Source organism: Alosa pseudoharengus, unplaced genomic scaffold, assembly GCF_046254945.1.
Source record: "Alosa pseudoharengus isolate Yale_2024_CS ecotype anadromous, Long Island Sound unplaced genomic scaffold, YU_APseudo_1.1 YU_APseudo_1.1_scf_20, whole genome shotgun sequence".
Classification (NCBI taxonomy): Eukaryota; Metazoa; Chordata; class Actinopteri; order Clupeiformes; family Clupeidae; genus Alosa; species Alosa pseudoharengus.
This window is the reverse complement of record NW_027468664.1, coordinates 34,584,080-34,605,892: the sequence shown is the minus strand read 5'-3', so window position 1 is coordinate 34,605,892 and position 21,813 is coordinate 34,584,080. Positions and strand designations below refer to the sequence as shown.

At 40.3% G+C, this 21,813-nt stretch overlaps 1 protein-coding gene across 2 annotated transcripts in view; it reads right to left on the bottom strand.

Moving 5' to 3' along the window:
* Window positions 1-21,813, bottom strand: part of LOC143136769 (mitochondrial pyruvate carrier 2-like) — an 88,926-nt gene that overhangs the window by 3,375 nt on the left and 63,738 nt on the right. The window contains exon 4 of one of the 2 annotated variants that reach the window (XM_076297457.1): window positions 9,025-9,136. The exons of the other annotated variant lie outside the window; for it this stretch is intronic. Coding sequence (XP_076153572.1) covers window positions 9,025-9,136 — 112 coding nt within the window. The remainder of the gene's footprint in view (window positions 1-9,024; window positions 9,137-21,813) is intronic. 2 annotated transcript variants of the gene reach the window in all.

Genomic DNA, 21,813 nt, shown 5'->3' with positions numbered 1-21,813 from the left:
AGTTTAAGCTTACACTTGACAAAACATTCTAATATGAAAATGTAGATGCAATTGTTGTAAAATGGTGCAGCTCCTTTACGAGAGCCCCGTGCGCAGGGATGGATAGAGAGAAAGCGAGAGGGGATATGTATGTTAGAACTGAGATGCGTGTGGAAAAAGTAGACGTGCTGTTGAGACTGGAGCGAGTCATATTCAAAAAAATTCAAAAATAAATCCGCAGATAAAACCAATATCCTCGTTCATTGCAACCGTAACATGCCTGCTTGCCGACGTTCAAACGAAAAAGATATCAAAGCACTTTTTGCGTTTGAATGTAGCACAATGTTTAAACAGCTGGACAAATTATTTAGGTAATTGATTATAGCCTGTACACCAGCAATTGTTGAACATTTACCTGTACAAGGACATTGACAGTAGCCCAGCCTAACAAGCATGTTGCAAAAGACATTGAAAGACGCAATTCAGAAATAAATCATGTAATCTGCAGCGCTTAATTTAACAAACTGCAAGCAACAGGAGGGTTAAGTCTAAACCAGGGGCGTCACTAGACCTTATTCACTGGGGCACGTGCCTTAGTAAAAGTCTCCAGTGCCCCAGTAAAATTCTAACGCTGCTCTCGCTGGAAACGGCATTCATGAGTGAGCGCATCTCCGTGCCTTTAGTCATGACTCGAGCCTGTCAGTTACCAGCCAATAAAAAAAAACAAGGAAAAAGAAAGGGGCCATAATAGCCAATCAGGAAATAGCACCTCTGTAGCTGGGTAAGATTGAACGCAACAACCAATGAAAATCGTTCACATGATTCTTCCGAGTATTTCGTCCGCTGGAGCTCGTCATATCACTTTGAGCACAGAGTAAGTCGTCCCGTTTTAATGTTACAACAAATTCACAACTTGTTTGACAGAAAAAATGACAAGTTGTCATTGCTGTTGTCATTCGCTGTTAAAGAATGTTGCCCACATAATTAGCATCTGTTTTTCAATGCTTAGCGTCATAGCCTTAATTTAGCAACAGTTTACCAGCTTGTGCTCTCTCCCTCACACACACCCTCACACCATGTGTAGGCTGCATGCACACATGCGGACAATTAATAATGATTTATACGTATACTGTAGAGAGTCCTGTAAAAGTAGCCTATACTGTTTGTGAAGCTGTCCTACTGTAAAACTAAACAAAGCCTTCTGATAAACTATTCAGAGATGGACATCAGACAATTCTTCCTGAACAGAGGCAGAAGGAAAGGAACAGTGAGGAGAGATGAGGATGAGGGAGGTATGATAATTGCCCACATTAAAGGTAACATTTATACTGGTAATAGCCAGTGCTGTGATTTGATCAATGGTTTAATGGCAAACTTAAATAAGTTTTCTGCATTTGTAAATGTAGCCTATAATAAACTATTTTATTATTAGATTATTAGGGTACATTTGCAAATTATCACCAAAAGTCAGTATGAAGGCTTTAGTAGGCTATTTAAGCTACAAAGAACTGCAGTATTGCCAGGATGACTACAGGACCCTTGCCTGGGAGGGAAGTATATCTCAATTAAAATAAAAATAAGCTTACCTTGTGTAGGAAAGCCTATTAAATTGAGTATACAGTAGGCCTACTTATGCCTATGTGTTTGGATGTTGCTGCAGTGGCTGCTACAACAATTGAGGGAGAGAGTGCTGGAGGAGAAGGAGGAGGAGAAGAAGGTCGAAAAGAAGAGAGGGGAGAAAGAGCACAGGCTGGGCAGTCCAGTACCAGGTAGGAGGAGGAGGAGAGAGAAAGGCAAGAAATGGATGAGGACATGATGGGGGCTAGACGTAAAAGCCATTTATTTCATATCGCGCGCACATTTAAATGTTTTTTTTTTATGTATTGGGAGTTGGGGGCCTGTGCCCCAGCAAAGCTCTAGGTCTAGAATCGCCCCTGGTCTAAACAACACTGAGTTTTTGAAGTTTTAGAAATATTTTCGTATTTATGTTTTATACCCTATTTGTCACTTTCGTTCACATAGAGTTGATAGACTAATGGTAATGCAGGGGACTACGACAATGGCAAGCAGGGTTAGATTCCTGATCTATGCATAATGCACAAATTTTGCCAGGGCGGATAAGCATAGTTGTAATGGGCATGAATAAAAAAGGCAAAATACGTCCTTTGCCGAACCCAATTTTTATCTTAACGAAACAACTCTAAATATAGCCGCAAGCGGCAATGGCGGGCCCGAGCACCTGCGGGCCGCAACCCGTGACATGTCGGAATCCAACAAAGCACCGACGTGGTGCGTTTGTGAAATGTACATATTTGATGCGTGTGCTATTTGTTTTTGTATTTGATTTTCTGCCACATGTACTTGCTTAGCCAGGTGGGGGCGCAATGCAAGGCAGGCCCATTGGGTGTCATCATAATCATAATATATATTAACCTGAGAAATTTCAGACCATTCATTTTAAGCAAAGAACATTTCTGATACACTTTTTGGTTGGCCAGATGGTGGTGCTATGTTAGGCATGGAAATTACACATGTGAATATCATCACAATAATGATATCCACATTTTTTGTAAACTTTCAGATCAATCACTTGTCCAATGTCCATTTTCTGGCACATTTCCTGCTTGACCAGGTGGTGGCGCTATGCCAGGCAGGCCCATTGGGTGTCTAGATATCATCATAATTATAATATCTATTAACATGAGAAGTTTCAGACCATTTATTCAAAGCATAGAGCATTTCTGGCACATTTCCTGCTTGGCCAGATGGTGGCGCTATGCTAGGCCTGTGAATTACGAATGTGAATATCATCACAATAATGATATCTGATATTTTATAAAGTTTCAGATCAATCACTTAAGGCATTGTCCATTGCTGGCACATTTCCTGCTTGGCCAGGTGGTGGCGCAATGCAAGGCAGGCCCATGGTAACCTGAGAAATTTCAGACTATTAATTTTAAGCAAAGAACATTTCTGATGCACTTTTTGGTTGGCCAGATGGTGGCGCTATGTTAGGCATGAAAATTACACATGTGAATATCATCAAAATAATGATATTTAATTAAAATTTTGTAAATAAATTCCAAAAACTATTCTGACTTTGGCCAGCTGTTGGCGCTATGCCAGACAGGCATATTGGGTGTTTGGATGTCATATACACCTAATCTGATTAATCTGATGCATCTGATTGTGATATCCAACAAACGTGGAAAAAACACATTCCTTCTGTTGCCAATTGGTGGTGCTATGCAAGGCATGTTAATGAGACATATGAATATCATCATGATATCTAATTTTGTGTAAAATTTCAGATCAATCAGTCAAAGCATATAACTTTTTTGGCCCTTTTTCTGATTGGCCATATGGTGGCGCTATGCTAGGCATGTGAAGAGCTGCATTCTCACGGAGCAACAAACGGTCGCTGTTAAGTCCACCGAATTGCGGATCTACACGATCGCTCAGTACTTGGACTGTGCTTCCATCATCTCCAGACTGCAGTCTAGCAGGCCTAGCTTCTAACGTTAACGTTATCTCCAGACTGCCACTGAATTCACCGGGTTGGTCAGTTGCTAAAGAACTTTGTTGCCATTGCATCGGTTGTGAAGACACAGCTCTGTGCGCAGTTTTCATGGATCATCATTGGCCTTGGACATTTTCAGCTGGTTTGGAAATTGGACTAATTTTAACATCACTTTTTCCCCTTTTAATATATATATATATATATATTTTTTATTTTTTATTTGTTTATTTGTTTTGTTGTCTGTCTTGTATGTCTTGGTGTCACGGGTACGCTGGCGACTACGCCGCTCCGTCCGGCATTTTTTGTATTTGTTATTTTTTAAAAGTATTTGTCTTGTCTTGATGTCATGGGTTCACTGGCGACTACGCCGCTCCATCCGGCATCTTTTGTCTTGTTGTTATGTGTCTTGTTTGTGGAGCGCTTTGGATTGCACTATGTGCATGTTAAATGAGCTTTAAAAATAAATCTGACTTGACTTGACTTGACTTGAATTCCACATGTGAATGTCATCACAATCATGATATCCAATATTTTGTAAAGTTTCAGATCAATCCATCAAAGCCTTGAAAATGTTTGGCACATTTCCTGCTTGGCCAGATGGTGGCGCTATGCTAGGCATGTGAATTACACATGTGAATATCATCACAATAATGATATCCAACATTTTGCAAAGTTTCAGATCAACCAATATAGGCATTACCAATTTCTGGCACATTTTCCTGCTTGGCCAGGTGGTGGAGCTATGCCAGGCAGGCCCATAGGGTCTCTGGATATCATCATAATTATAATATCTATTAACCTGAGAAGTTTCAGACCGTTCATTCAAAGCATAAAACATTTCTGGCATATTTCCTGTTTGGCCAGATGGTGGCGCTATGCTAGGCATGTGAATTATATGTGTGAATATCATCACAATAATGATATCCAATATTTTATAAAGTTTCAGATCAATCACTTAAGGCATTGTCCATTTCTGGCACATTTCCTACTTGGCCAGGTGGTGGCGCTATGCCAGGCAGGCCCATTGGGTGTCTGAATATCGTCATAATCATAATATCTATTAACCTGAGAAGTTTCAGACCATTCATTCAATGCACTGTGACTTTATGACACATTTCCTGTTTATATGAGATATTAAAATCATGACATATTACAACATATCAAAAATCCCTTCACAATTTAACATCAGCAACATCGTGGCATCATATTTGCCAAATTTCACATGAATCTGACAAACCGTCTAGGAGTAGTATGTTAAAATTGATCATGTGACATCAGTGTAATTGCCATTCTTTCTGTTGCCAGGTGGTGGCGCTATGCCAAATATGCATTATGGGCATGTGAATATCATCACTCCCATGGTATTCAAAGACCTGTGAAATTTAAAACATTTCAAGCCATGCATGGTGAATTAAGACACATTTATTGTTTATGTGGAAGTAGGGAAACTTCCCGGAAACTTACCATGGGAAGTTAAGCTGGGGAATTTTGGAAATATTCCAAATTGGAAACTTTCATGGAATTAAAGGAAATTATGGGAATTAATGGGAATTTACGGGAATTAACTGGGAATTTTGGGTAATTTATACAAACTGTTTCATATACAAACATTAACGTTTTGTTTCGTAATAAGCAATATGATTTGTATGTTCGTATTTCGCTTAGCTTAGCATGCAAAGCTAGCTAGCATGCTAGCGGGAATCTAATTCTCTGCCTATGGTTTACTAGCATGCTAAACTAGCCACACTGAACTGCCCAAGATACACAACACCACTCAACAACAAAATCTGATTGGTTGGAACATTTTTTCCCCATGCATATGAACGCACCATAGGTTTCTAGTAGCCTATGCCGATTGCTGTGTGCATGTGATTGACATATGTGCAGGGTAGAAATTCGACTGAAAATTGAAATATTAGACTGCAAGATGGGGTTTTGTCCACTACATTTAAGTTCCCTGTTATAGACTAACTTGCCATATAAAAAATTCCCAGTTTATTCCCATTCATTCCCGTTTATTCCTGTTAATTCCCATATATTACCGTTAATTCCCATGGAAAGTTTCCAATTTGGAAAATTCCCGGAATTTTGTAACCCTATGTGGAAGGGTATTAAAATTCATAGTTTTGCCATTTCGTCAAATTACAACATATCAAAAAAAGCTTCACAATTTAAAATCAGAAGCATATTGGCATCATGTATACCAACTTTCACATGAATCGGATCAACCATCTAGGAGGAGTATGTTAAAATTGATCATGTCCACAATGCACAAAATCCCAATTACCTCACTTCCTGTGGGCGTGGCTAATGGCATGTTAATACAAAAGTTGATTGTTTTTGGGAGTTACACACCCACCAAATTTGGTGTGTGTATCTAAAACTATATGCCAACCACAGGTCACAGTGACATAAGGGGGCGCTATGGAGTTCCTGGGCCAAGCCCAGTGCCAAGGCTTTTCCCCTGTGTATTCATGGTACCTCTTGACGTGTGTGCCAAATTTCATGCGTTTTTCACCGATGGGAAGAACCTCTTTTGGCATCACAATTCAGCACATTTTAGTCCGCATAAAATCCCAAATACCTCACTTCCTGATGGGCGTAGCTAATGCATTGTACATACGAAAGTTGTTCATCTTGGGGAGATACACACACCTACCGAATTTGATGCGTCTAGCTGAAAGTATGCGCCAACCACTGCATCAATCACCTAAAGGGGCGCTACTGAGTCCCTGGGCCACACCCGGGGCCAAGCTCTTGTACCTAACTGCTTTGCGTGACACCTGATGTGTGTGCCAAATTTCAAGACTTTTCATCCATCTTAACCACCTCAAAAAAGGAAAATGCTCTGAGACAAAGATAAAATACTCGTAATAATAATAATAATCCTTACAAAAACAATAGAAAAACAATAGGGCCTTGCACCCTTCGGTGCTCGGGCCCTAATAATAATCTTTCCAAAAACAATAGGGCTTCGCACCTCTCGGTGCGCGAGGCCGGGACCGTCGGTGCTCGGGCCCTAAATATCAGAGTGGGATAGGTTGGGATATTGTAGAAATTTAACTTAAATTGCAACTGCAACATGCCTGCTTGCCAACGTTCAAACGACAACGAAAAAGATACCAAAGCACCAAACAAACAACAAGAGGGTTGAGTCTGAATGACACTGAGTTTTTGAAGTTTAGAAATATTTTCGTAATAAAAATGGTCATTTAACCAATAAAGGCTGAAAACTTGTAGGCTACATGCAACCCAGCAGAAGACTATTATATTGGCAAATCATTGAACACCATTGGGTCAGGCATCAGCATAGTGCCTGGTGTCAGAATTTAAGCACGATAAATGCAAATGACTGAAGTTACCACTTACATGACAATGACATGTGCAGAGTAGGCTACCCTAACACCAAGGTAATGTGTGAAATACCACCTATGACTTATCCTTTTTTTTGGCCATTTAAACATAGATTTTTTTTCACATAATTACTTGCCTTTACTTACTGTTGCCTTTTCTATCCAGTAGGTGGCAGTCCAGGATAAGAAATAGCAGTTCATGAAAATAAACTAAAGGTACAAAGACATTTTTAACGCGTTATTATTTCTGTAATTAATTCAGCAAAATTAACATGTTATCTTGACAGCCCTAATATAAATCATTAATAATACTACTATGTCAATGTTATGTCTAAAGTATAGGAATGCCTACTATATCCGACAAATTTTGTAGTATGCAAAGCCACCACTTTTGTGTCGTTTAGTATGGACGTATACCAAATTACACCTTTTTCCTTCCATGCCCCCAGGCTTGTGATTGGGGAATCCTCCATGAGCCAAAGGCAAAGCAGGAATACATGGAGCAGACTGGTATGATTATCCAGGAGAGGGGAGTTTTCCTTTCTGACAGCGGCCTGCTCGGTGGCTCTCCAGATGGGATGGTGGCCAATGACCTCATCATTGAGATGAAATGTCCCTATTCAGCAAGAACCAAGACCAACCTGCAGGCAGCGGAGAGAAAGGACTTTTTTCTAGAATTGGATGAAATCACTGGCTTACTGAAGCTCAAGAAAACCCACAATCACTGGCATCAGATTCAGGGCAATCTGCACATGATAGGAGCCAGCAGTTGTCATCTTGTGGTATGGACTCCTCTTGACCTTGTAATCCTGCTCATCCATAAAGACCCAGCATGGGCTAACAATATTAACATTCTAGAAAAAAAGGATTGTTTTCTACCTCGCATTCTGTCAGAACTGTAAAATGGTTGGTGTACTGACCCTGCATTCATGACCTGTTCAAGTGCAGGGTTTCATTCTGCTGCAGCTTGCTGGGTCACCAAGGTATTTCTTCTTTGTTTTGTTGCACATTCTCATCACACAGTACATAACACACTACACATAGTCAGATGCCATTTACACTGATACTCCTAGTCTCTTTAAAGGAGAATTCCGGTGTGATATTGACCTAAAGTGTGTTGAAACATGATACCGAGTGTGAACGTATGTCTCATAGCCCATCTCGGCTTGTCCCCTGCACTCCAAAATCTGGCGCTAGTTAGCCGATGCTACCAACAGCTTTTTCAATGGTGATGCTTCGGCATCGGGCTAGCCATGCAAATAAATCACTGTTTCACACCATTTACGAGGCTCAATGTATCTCCACACTTCATTGGTAGACTACCGAAGGCCCTGACATTTAAAACGAGACATTGAGAACTTTGAAAAAGCACTGGTAGTTTACTTACAAGACGATTTATACACACAGTCTCTTCACGAAGTTTAGCGTTTGCAGCCATCTTGAATTTAGTCGAGCGACGAGTAAGAATGAACAGGTATGATAAGGGATCAGATTCCAAAAATAATTCTGGATGCATGGATTCCAGTTGCTGCTACTGGAAGAAACTGGAATCCATGCATTTCCACGGAATTATTTTTGGAATCTGATCCCTTATCATACCTGCTCCATGTCAGGGCCTTCGGAAAAACCGAATATGCAACTTTCTGGTCGCGGTCCGAACACATCCGGATGTAACTCGGCGGAAATACTCATATGTAGTCAGATTGTAGTTTCTAAGAAGACTGCAAAACGGACTCCGACTTGGCTTTGTTGCTGTTGAAATTGTAAGTAGCCTACCCTTGGGTGTTTTTTTTATGTGATTTGATAGTGTCTTGAACAATGTGTTTGCTTGACCGTTTTATTGTGAGCCCTATGTGTTTAGCTTGGTTTATTGATGGCTAGCTCATTAGCTAGTGGGGGTTTAGCGTAGCAGTCACCTGCTACCGAAGCTGCAGGGGGAGCTATGTCGTAAAAAATGCGAGCCCAAATCAGGCGAAAACCCAGAAACAGCGAAGGAATAACCAGACCTGCATAGGGCTTCTTTAATGAAATAAATAAATATCCTCATGTATTAAAACAATAAAATTGGTAACAATTAGCAATAGTATTTAAAAAATAATCCCCATTTAATGTAATGTATTAGTAAAATCAAGTTTTCCTTCATGGTCACAACTAATATGTAATTGTGGAGACCTCCAAATCCTGAAGAGTTGAAATGATCCAGCAAGGCCAAGGAAAGAATTTACAGCAAAGAGGTTCCAGACTCGTGGAATAATAACCAAGGAGTAGCGTGCCCAGATGAAGCCTATAGCCACAGAAAATAGTAAAAACACATAAAAACACAACAACTTAGAAAACATTCTCACTTACAACATGCTGTGACATTCACCACTATTAAGATTCATGCAAGGAACCACTTACTGCTGAATGTGTACTTTAATTGCGGCTGCTCAGCTAATGTAACATTTATTTTTGGATTTGGAAACTTTCCTTAAAGGTTTGTTTGGTTGTACTATGGTTTACCAGTAAAACGTTTTTCTAACAAAAATATAACTATAGTTTACATACCTCCCTAACGTTCTCCTGATATGTAAATTGTGGAAAACTTGGGGTAACCTTGAGAGAATGTCCAGTCCACATTGGGAGTGGTTTTGTTATCAAACGTTATCAAATGTCGGGCGGGGGTATGTTTCTTAATCAGTCATGGGTGTGTTTTGGGCGTTAGCCTTAGGAAACTGAGGTCGTTTGATATGGGCAGGCCTATTTTAAACATGTTTTACCATGGGATTCTGGCAAGCAGGCTTGGAATTTCACCATTCTGGGGGCAAGGCCACTTGGCCTTCAGTTGGGCATATTTGGTGGGGGGCACAAAGGCCACATGTCAGGGCACCAAGGCCAAAGTTAACTATACAGTAGTAGGCTCTAAAAATGATCAAAGTTGTATTTAGCCTATTCACTGCAGTAGACCTGCATCACTGTATGAAACATTACAAAAACATGAAACATGACATATTACATATAACTGTAAATCATCTGATCATCTAATAAAACAGATATCTAGGCTATATATAACATTTATTTTATATTTGGCCTGCTATGAAATCATGTATTGAACAATTTAAATTTAAGCACAGCTCATCTTTAAGAAACTCAAATAGCCTAGATGCATGCTTAGCATTTTGTGATCATTAAGGCTACTTTCACAAACTCTTAGTCAGCTGTCCTCTGATTTACCAATATCTAGGCGATATTTGTAACATTTATTTTGTATTTGGCCCGTTATGAAATCACATGGAACAATTGAAACACATTGTAAAACTTAAAGCCCAAATTTGGAGACATCAATGCATGTCGAAATTTACTGCAAATTCAAAACTGGATTACTCTGGAACGGCTAACTGTACAGGGGACTGCTTTACACCTTTGTGTTCGGTAAGGTCTGCTGTTTATTCTGATATGTGGTTTGTCATGTGTTAAAAGAAGGGTTCGTGAAGTATTCCACCGAGATGAATGGGTAGGGAGATCATGGACGCAAAACCTTCAGTAGAATGTATGATTAAATTGAATTATATTATTTACTTTTCTCGCGAACCGTTCAACACAGCAATTATCGACTAAAATCGTTTAAAAGCTGAGAAAAAGCTCTTTCATGTGATACTTGTGATGTCTGTGTGATGAATAGGCTACTTCGCGAGTAGTTCAACTGAGAAGAATGGGTGAATTTGGACGCACTTTCTTGCGCTGTCACTTTCTCCACTGCGTAGCATTGCGCTGTGAATGCTAAGATTATTTTGACAGGCCACAGGCTAAATAAAAATCGTTTCCAAAATCGTTTCAGTGGTTAATCAACTCGTAACAGGGTGAACGGCACTTCTGCATTCGCTTCGCAGCCCTCTATCGGCTATAACCGCACTATGTAAGTTTGCCAGATCAGGTAGCGGTTCTGAAGTTCGATGGAATGAGACATAAGAAACTACAAATTTGACTTGCATCTGATGTCGCAATACTTTCATAAAATCATGCAACATATTCTACCTTGTCTGACATCGTTATTTGCAAAGCCAGTGCTGGATAAACAATTAGCATGCGTGCGACAGAGGAAAAGTTCTTTGGTGTTGCTTTAATACAGTGCAATCAATCAATTAATTACGAGATAGCGTGATCATATTTTTATAATCTCGTAATTATGATAAAAGATCTCGTAATTGTGAGATGAAGATATCTAAACATGATGGATGCTTGCTGGAAGTTGCGCTCTTCCTACAGAAGCAATGGGCCAATCCCAAATTGAGCTCTGAGGACTAAGGACTAAAGACTCACAGACTTAATTGATCTCAGGTGCTAAGTGAGTGAGTGTGTGAGACCACATGACCCATCTCAGACCCCGTTTACATGTACATGGTTATTTTGAAAAACGGAGACATTTCCCTTTGTTTGTGCCCTTCGTTTACACACAGAGAATTCGCCTCTGAAAACAATTCTTTCTAAAAACTCCGGCCAGAGTGGAGATTTTGGTAAACTTTGTTTGCATGTTTGCAGAAAGAGGAAGAGATTAATTGCTGTTGTTTCTATTTTTGGGATTCTGATTGGCTAACGTGTGCTTGAGCTTCTCGTTACACTGCCACCTACAGGTTTGGCATGCTCTTGACGGCATATAAACACGGGTTAGTGTAAATGAAATTTTTTCTGAAAAAAACTGACAGATGTGCATGGTGTTATTTTTGAAAACAGAGAGGGTGAAATGTCCGTTTATAAAAATAGCCGGCCATGTGTAAACGTAGCTTCAGGTAGGTATAAATGGGATTGGGACAGCACTTCACAAGATCACATGTTGCCATGGCGACGTTTAATAACAAAGATGTTGCTGACACTTGCCGGTTTGAGAATTTTCATTTTAAGTTTGTTGCTTAAAACGTTGCTAACAGGTTCAAAATGTTGTTTGAGAACATACAGTAAATATGTAAATTGGTGGAGTTTTGAGCAAGAACGTCATTTGCATTAACACCAAATTGTCTTACAGTGAAAGCGAACGGGGCATACATTCACGTCAAAAACAAACTATTTTACACCACTGACAATGTTAAAAATAGAAAGACACTTCTGTGGTAGTGTGGTGAGGTTGTCCATAGAAGTATTGTAAGCATACAATAAGTGTTTCGAAAGATTAAAAAAGGGTATAAGGGTGTGTTTTTAGGATACCTTAGCTGTCTTTCTGTTGTGGCCACTGTGAAGGAAAGGCTTTTTAACAAGTCGATTAACGAATGCAATGCAAAGGATTTGCAAGTGGTTAGTTAAGGATATTTTGTGAGCTCATCTAAAGTGAGGACTTTCTATGCCTTTCAACACATTTACAAATGAGATGTAAAGGTTACATTTACATTCATTCATTTAGCAGACAATTTTTATCCATAGCGACTTTCATATGTCAATTAAATTAAACCAATGACACAACAGTGGAAGCAGGGAATTGAACCCCCATCTTTTCAGGCTACTGCATGCTAGCCCAGCTCCCAGTGATCATTATTAGTATTAGGAAATGGTTTATAAAACATGTATCCACACCCTAATTAATAATTAGTGCATGTGTATGTAACATCTGTTAAATAATGGAAATAATACTAAATCAACAAATTATTATTGCATCATGTATTAAGTATTAAAAATAATTTATGAACATATTTTCGATGCTTAAGACATTATTTTGTACTTGACCTTGGTATTAAAAGTAATTTATGGATACTTTATTGTAGAGGGCAGGTATTTTGGTTTTCCAACATCCAACTTTACACTTTACATACAGTGGGCAGTGCTTAGACTTGGCCAGCTTCACTCGCGGTCCGCACGCGGTATCACACGACTTTAATTTGTATTTTTACAGTGACGCTGCAACAACCGGTAGATGTCTCAAGTGAGCAGGGTGTCTCGTAAAAAGAAATGGAGCCTGGAAAACCCTACACAGACTTCACTACAGACTTTAGCACACTGGTTTAGAAATAATTTAATAGCCAGAAATATGCCTGCCCTGTAGCCTAGAAATCTAGACGCACCCTAGCAGCGGCAAATTAATTTGCTCAGCCTGTACGTCTAGTATCAAACCATAGGGATTTCTATTGGCTGACGCCGTGGACGTCATCCAATCACAGAGCTCTATTTTGTTAGCGAGTCTTAAGGCGGACTTAACAGGATAACGACAGTCCTGCGACGGTTAACAACAAGGAAGGTGGCTATGGCGAACGAAGAGCGGCTGTTTGAATCGTTGTTGCCGTCAACTTTGGAGAAGTTGGACTTGTGCTTTTCTTTGAAAGTTGAGCAACACAATGCACTTAAGTCATTCATTTCGAAGAAGGATGTATTTGCCGTTTTGCCGACCGGATACGGATATGGTAGTAGCGCTGGCCTATTGCATGCCTAGGCAGTTTGAAAGACAATTCTCTGCCCGCCCCTTGGATTAAGCGAGGTGAATGGTTCGATTCCAGACTATACATTTCAATGATATAGGATGGCCCGCCAGGCTACCTGCCCTGCCCTAATAAAGAAATATTTGGTTAACTGTGAGTGAATCCCATTTACAGCCGTACAAGAAACGCAGGACAAATTAAACATTCTGGTTTTCTCCGAGTACAACGATGATAGACATTTGCACAAAATGTAGAGCATATTAACCTCCGTTGCTCAGCCAAATGCCTTCCTGTTACGTCCTGTTATCACGGAGTTACAGGCGATAAACGATTTTTGATGGTCACAAGTTTACTTCATTAGTGGTTTATTTTTTTGATTAATTTAAGAGTGTTTTTCATTTAAAGGTTTGACTTTGTGCTTATTCAGTAGAGCATTTAGTGCTCTCCCCAATCCCAGACGTTCACATTGCATGTTTGTTTGTAATGGATGCAACCGCGAGATACGCGTTTGACGGCAATGAGTTGTTAACAGACATGAACAATGACATATAGCCCAGCAGCAATCTAGGGACTGTTCGTTATTTATTGAAGGGGCCACCGGAGGAATTTTGAGTGCTTCAGTCAAAAGTTGCATGACCCTCCCTTGCCTGCTAGAAATTGTTCAATGACCCTCCGACAGAATTGTTAAAAAAGACATGACCCTCCCCTGCCAATTGTCGCTGTCTTCCGCCCTTGCTGCTTTGCGCCACAGCCACACACTGTGATAACGTTCTTAAATCAATCTTTCCCGTGAGCTTGCATGCTACCAGTCCTTCGTTTTCAAATGTGTTGCGCCTGTTTGCACAATTTCACAAATAATCATATGTGATTAACTAGATGTACCGCAGAGTGGTACAAAATATGACCGCCGCCCAGTCCAGCACATTTTTTCCACAAAAAGAAATCACGCTGAAAGGCCTATATGATTCTTACTGTCTCACTAAATTGCATCATCCACACTCAATTCTCACTGGTATCTGCTAGACAACAAGTACCAAAACATGATTAGTTGATAGATTTCACATGTAAAATTCATTTTATACAACCCCACCTCCATCTTGCCTGTTCATAATTCTGAGAAATTCTTGATTGTTTGTGTTATGTTTATGTTATGTGTGTGTGTGTGTGTGTGTGTGTGTGTGTGTGTGTGCCTGCGTATGTGCCTGTGCATGCAAGCGTACATATGTCTACTGTGTGAGTATGTGTCATACGTATGATTACTGTGAATGTATGTGTGTGTGTGTGTGTATCTGTTTGTGCACATGTGTGCACATGAAATGGGTTAACATGACCCCTGGAGGCTGTAGTGAGAAAATCCAGAGTGTATGTACTTTAACATTCATTTTAATCATCACCCCAGCCTTTGATCATGGCAAACCTTTTGTCAACCAAACTGCTCTTGTGACCTTTGTCAATCAAATGCTCACATGACCCATTGTAACCACATGAGGACACATGACGACAATTAATCATTTGATGATGAGTCCTTTCCTCTTGACACAATCAAAGAAGGTGGGCTACGCTTTAAATACAGAGGGAAGACACTGCTCTGGAGGTTCAGTCGGCCACCGCCATAAGCGGTGAGCTATGCTGGCCTCCGAGCTCAGATGCTAGCCTCCGAGCTCACATGCTGGCCTCTGAGCTTGTAGTTCTAACACCATTGTTAACCAATAATTATTTCACCATGTTTTCAGTATTCAAACCTGCCTCTGTCTGCTTGCACTCAATTTTTCTGACAACAAGGCAAACATACGGGAAAAAATGGTCATCCTAGGCCCTACAGTTCTCAAGATATTCACAGAGAACTGTCTGCCCTACCCTCCTTTCGGGGTCCAGTCCAGCGGGGGGGCTACAGATCAAAACGAAAAATGACGGTTCCATGCTATCCATGTGGGGGTACATGTCCACCAAGTTTTGTGTACCCCGGTCTTTCAGTGTCCCGGGAATCCTTGTTGGTGTACGTCACTAAATGTACACATAAATTATTTTATTGTAAGGCCCCCCATGAACGAAAGTACACAAAACTTAGCATGCATTCGGAGGGTGTCATAATGATCCTACACTTTTAATTTCGTGCAGTTCTGACCTTGTCAGCCAGAGATATTGTGATGAAAACACCTAATATTTTGCTTTTTAATTTTTAACTAGGTGGCGCTATACATGAAATAAGTGGTAATGGGATGGGTTGACATGCCCCCTTAAGACCAACATACATAAAAAAGGTGGACCTCCTAGGCCCTACGGTTCTCGAGATATTCACAGAAAACTGTCTCCGGCCACCTACAGGCCAGTTGGTGTATAGTAACATAAATTAATTTATTGTGTGGCCCCCCATGAACGGAATTCCACAAAACTTGGCGTGCATACAGAGGGTGTCATAATGATCCTACACTTCCAATTTCGTGCAGTTTTGACTATGTTAGGTCACAGATACCTTCAATTACAACACCTCAGTTTTACTTTTTTCTGTTTAACTAGGTGGCGCTATACATGAAATGAGTGGTTATGGAATGGGTTGACATGGCCCCTTGAGATCAACATACAAAAAAAAATGGTCCTCCTAAACCAGGGGTCGGGAACCTATGGCTCGCGAGCCACATGTGGCTCTTTTGGGAACTGCATCTGGCTCTCGGACAAACCTGCCATTTGTTTACTCAATAAGTCATGAATAATTTTAGTACTGTATTAAATAAAAAATGGACCTACTGAAATCAAAATGTTAAAATAGTGTTCGAAATATAATATATGTTCACGTAGTTTAATCCATCCCATGTCTGTTCTCTACCGCTGAAGTTCACGGTTACGTCGATGTACTGTACAGATATGAAAAACGCGTTTTTTTATTGGACAATGCTGTGCCGAGATAACATTCCATCCGCTGATGCTTTACTTAAAAATTCAGCTAGCTAACGGTTGTATCCAAAACAAAGAAAATGGCGAAGAGAAAAAAAGATGAACGAGAACACTTTAATTGTTATTGTTGATGTGTGCGCTTGCTGTAGGCTAGATAAGGAAAATGTCAAAAAGGAAACGTCAGTGACCACAGCTTGCGAGCGCGAACACAAGCGGGCTGAAATGGGAAAGTTTCCATCCGAAGACTGATTCTGAAAACGCGAAATGAACTGCCCGTTATATATCGCACACTGCAACGAGTTAGTATTGCTGTGTTAACCCTGTTCGGTTCCACTTGCATATGAGAAATCTTTCTCACATATGAAAAATATAATGACAAACCTGCGCTCACGTTTAAGGGCAATTCCGCGCAAAACTCCACATCCATAACGACAACACAATGCCATGTTGGCGTTATGGATATATGACAGTTTTGCGTGGAGTTGCCCTTAAATGATGACAGCCTCAATTCTTGCATGAAACTTCACCTCACTGAATATGAGCCAGCCAGACTCCAAGGCCATCACCAAATCTAATGTCATGTCAGTCACCATGTCATGTCATGAAAATTGAGTGTTGTGTTAACTATGAGGTTACTTTGCATACCAAAAGAACACTGGGAAAATAGGGGGTGATGTTTAGCCTACATGGGAAGCCTAAGGCCTATACTTCTGTCATTCCACTTTACATTTCAAGTTACTTTTAAAACTAGTAGAACATGTATTTAAAAATCCTCTGTTGAATTAAAGTAAATGTACGTTAAATATCTAAACTTTTTCTTGTAACCGTCTTTATGTGGCTCTTCTGAGATTAAAAAAAAAATAATTGGTAAAAGTGGCTCTCCAGGCAAAAAAGGTTCCCGACCCCTGTCCTAAACCCTACGGTTTTCGAGATATTCACAGAAAACTGTGTCTGCCCTACCCTCCTTTCGGGGGGTCCAGTCCAGCGGGGGGGCTACAGATCAAAACGAAAAACGATGGTTCCATGCTATCCATGTGGGGTTACATGCCCACCAAGTTTCGTGTACCCCGGTCTTTCAGTGTCCCGGAAATCATTGACGGAAATTTGGGCATGCGAAAAAGAAAAAAAAAAAAAAAATCTGACTAAACCTATACTAAACCACTTCGCTGCGCGGCGGTCATAATAATATGTCAAATAATCCCTGTGCACGGGGACCGAAACAATGCATGCCAACTTTTTCCGTGTTTATCACATATTTTAACTTTCCCCCGCTGTCTTGCCGTTTTAATGTTTTCCCGTAGAATATCCCATATTTTAGTACTCCCATAACAGCCCTGCCATCGGGCCTGTCTCTGTGTTGCCCTGTTGCTACCCCTTGCCCTTCCAACGAAACAGATGTCTTCAAATTATCGTTTTCCTTGAAGGCGAAGAGTGATGTTAACCTATTTAAGTTTAACGGCGTGATTGTCGTGAGAGCACGATTCATTGGCGCTTGCATGTTCGGCCTTATGTCTATGTGCGCACCTGAGGCTACTCAGCTACTAGAGAAAGAATTTCCCCTGTTTGTATGTTCACTCCAAGTTGGCCTACCATAACTTACCAACTCTGCACTGTAGACCCTAACTGGCTATTCATATTTTTCTGTGAAATAAGCAAATGTATTTGTTCAACTTTATGAAGCAGAATTACGCACTAGGCTACTTGGAACATAACACATTTGACAAAGGACAGATGTATGTTGCTAGTGACAAAATATTAACTTTCAGTGTTTTATGATGTCTTTGTCATGGGGAAGTGTTTTTCCCCATGAATTTATTCTAGGCTACTGTAGTGACTGCCGTGAGAGAAGCGGGCTCTGTGTTTTGTTCATGTCAGTGACTGACGCGAGAGAAATGGGATCTGTGTTGTGTTGCATTGCGTTCATTTATTTTCATTGGGCATGCCATGCCGTGCCGTCCACAGCTCTTCAGTTCTGACAAAGCCGAAATTACTCCTTTTGAAACAATGAGTGCAGGAAACGCATTTGGTTATATTGCTTGACGGTGGGGAGCCCAAGCAGCTTTCAGCCATAAGGCTACTTTGAGAACATTTCCTAATTCACCCGACACTAATATTCAAAATGTTGAAAACTATTTCGGCATAGCCTATAAAGCAGTTTAATTAAATGGAATGTTAGTTGTAAACAAACAAGCTACTTGGTGAGGCTTGGCCACCCGATTCATTTTGGCTGGGGGGCAGGGGGGCCATCAGACATTTGTGCCCAGTTAATCCGGCCCTGCCCCCAACAAATCACACCTTCCCACCTCTGTGACGGCTTAAAAGAAGTCGAGAGGACTCCTAAATCACAGACCTATTCACAAACCTGCGGCATTTCGCCGTGTTTTGAAATCCTATGCAGTTACAGGAGCTTCCAATCGTGAGGAGTTACAGGCAATTTTGCATTGTAGGCATAACTAACATGCAATAACGCCACCAACAACAACCAAAACTAGGCTACTCATTGTCAACATGTAGCCTAAATTAAATGTAACATTATTGTGAATCAAATTAAAATGTTCTCTTTTGCAAATGTAGGCATAGTAACAGATTAATTTAATAATGTTACAAAGATACTACATCAATCCGTATGTTTCATTAGGCTACTAGGCTATTCGTTTTGCCTTACTCTTGATTCATTTAGGCTAGGCCTTTTTATTCAGGGGCCGTATTCACAAAGAATTTTAAGGCTAAAAGTAGCTCCTAACTGGCGAATTTAGGAGCAACTCCTAAAAATAATGGGCGTGTCACTCCTAACTTTAGGACTCCTAATTTTTTTCACTAAAAGTAATTCACGAAGCATTTTAGACCTAAAAGTAGCACCTAAGTCTGGGACAGCTTAAAAGAAGTCGAGAGGACTCCTAACTCACTAAGACCTATTCATAAACAGCTTTTTGTGGCATTTTACGTTGCGATGTTTTGAAATGCGTAGCCTATGCGGCAACAGGAGCTTCCAATCGCGAGGGAACAATTTTGCATTCATAAAAGGAATGCAATAACGCCATCAACAACAACCAAAGAGAAACTCCTAGCTAAAATATTTTATTGCTATTTAGGAGTATAGCCTACTCCTAGTGGTAAGATAAAAGGCTTTGTGAATATGACCCCTGGTGTCTAACCCAATGAAGAATTTTATATAAATCCTGCGCTAACAGTAATCCTCCTGCCCCTGAAACCACAGCTGTGGATAGTGTGGAATGTTCAAGTAATAAAACAATCCAATGTGTGTCTCAATTGTCCCCTGCTGACCACCTCACACATTTCTCTAGATTTTGCAACGAACTTACTTGACACAATGCCATAAAATATGCCAGTTTTAGGACACAGAATAATGTTTGTAATGATACCAGTTAGGCCTACGTTTAACAGTAACAAGTGTAATGAGCTAGTCATTGTCGAAGATGCATGGTGAAGTGAAATTCTTACTTTGGAAAACAAACATTTGCCGATATCATCGCCGATATCATCAGAATATTGCAACAGATTATGTGTGTTCTGGACTGCAGGGAACTTGTTAAGCCAGTGGTTCTCAAACTTTTATTTCATTCCCCACTTTGATCAAGGGGCATGACTGATAGTGGAGATAACATGTTATCCCGAGGCCTTTGCAAGTCAGCATCTCCGACGGTAGTCTACCCTATTAAAAATATACGTTTTCGATGTCCCAAACGGAGAGCCATACTTTATTGTTTTTAACGATCTCTATGCTACTCACAAAAATGTAGGCATGGGGACATGATGAAGTAGGCTATCCAACTGTCGTGTGTTAAATTATTGTGATTACGAGCCAGTGGTTTTCAAACATTATGCGTGACTCGGACATCTAACTAAATGCAACAGGCTCATATCATCCTCGCATTCGTAAAATGAGGACCAGTGTTTTGTCAAATTGCAAATAGCTATTCGTTTTAACAATTTTTTATGATAGTATGAAGTACTTTTTGTATAGGCTACTATCTTAATCTTGGAATATGGGGAGGGAAGTGGCGCGTCTGCAGAAGTCAGCTAAATATGAATGTAATTCTGCGGCATAAAGCAGATGTATTTGTTTATTGTACAGAAAAATAAAAATGACATGTCAAGCAGTCAATTGACTACATTGCAGTCAAGAAGTAGGGCAAATTAACATGGGTCATAGTTGTCTAGTCTGTTAAAAAACGTCGCTAGATAGTTGTTGGGGTCAAATTTAACCTTTTTTTGTTTTGAGTTTGTGCACCCTCTGCAGGTTTGGAGTGCCTTCCTCCCTTGAGGATTGGAGGCAACAGCTTTTTTACGTCCGTCTCCTGCCTTCATGAGCTTGAGCATGCTGCTTGTTTTATTTTGATTTACCAGTTATGTTGTAAAATAAATACTCAACTCATTGAGTTCAAATGGCACATAACATTGTGGACAATCACTTCTTTTGGATGGCAAGGACAGTCAGTCAGAAATAACTACAGTCAGTCACATGGATGGACTTAAATTGGTAAAAGACCAGTACATTAAGTAAAAAAGCTGCTTTTGGAGTACTAAAGAGGAAGACTGGAATATTTGGACTTGGATTTACAACCTGGAATTTGGATTTTTATGCATCAATTGTTTGGACGAACACATGGCAGCAAACAAAGGACGGCCATTGTGAATACTGTCGAAGGCAAGTACAACTGAAATACTTACTTACCTGCAAATGAAAAGGATACTTATCTGGAATGAATCTGATTATTTGATATGAAAGTTGTTTTGTTTATTTATGGACTAAGAACATTAAGAAGAAGACTGTAAACAGTGAATAACATTGTGTTCATGTTTTGAGGGCCTTAGAGGCTGACTTATTTTGTAAAGATGGCCGACAAAGAAGAAGAAGTTTTTGTTCAAGCAGTGGATGAAGTTAACAAACAGACTTTAGAAGAAATGCGCACAAACAGAAAAAGTAAGCTTAGCCAGCTGACTAGGCGCATGAATATAATCAAAGAATTAATGAATGACATCACTTGTGCTGATGAAGTAAAAGCTAATGAGGCAATGTATAAAACAAAATTGGATGAGTTCAAACAAGCTCACTCCCAGTATAAATGTTTGTTGAATAAAGAAGACTGTGAAAATGATACAAAGACGTGGTTTGAACCTAAGTGGGCAGTGATAACCGAGTTTCTTTCCTCTCTTTCACAATGGTGGTCTGGCTTGGCAGCAACTGAAGAGGTGACTCATGACCCGCTTACTGGTGCTATTGATGACATCAGGCCTGAAGACAGTGCTTCAGCAGTGAGGCCCCATGGATCCCAAACATCAAAGAGACAAAGTCGCTCTCTCCTATCCATACGAACCACCTCTTCTACACGCATCCAGGCGGAGGCTGAAAGAGCAACCCTACTGGTGAGAGCTGCTGCATTAAAAGAAAAACATGCTCTAGAGGAAAAGGAGGAACAACTCAACCGTGAAAAGGAACAACTAAGGAAAAAGAAGGAACTGTTGGATATACAGACAGAACTGGAAGCAGCGTCAGCCAAGATTTCTGTTCTTAAATGTGCTGAAACTGAACTTGTTGCTGATGATGATTCCAACTCAACTAACGGGGATGGCATGAGTGAGTATTTTGATAGCCGCATAGAAAAAGATGACACACTGGATTTCAAGCACATTGTCATGACACCTAGCGTAAGACCAAAGACCACCTGGC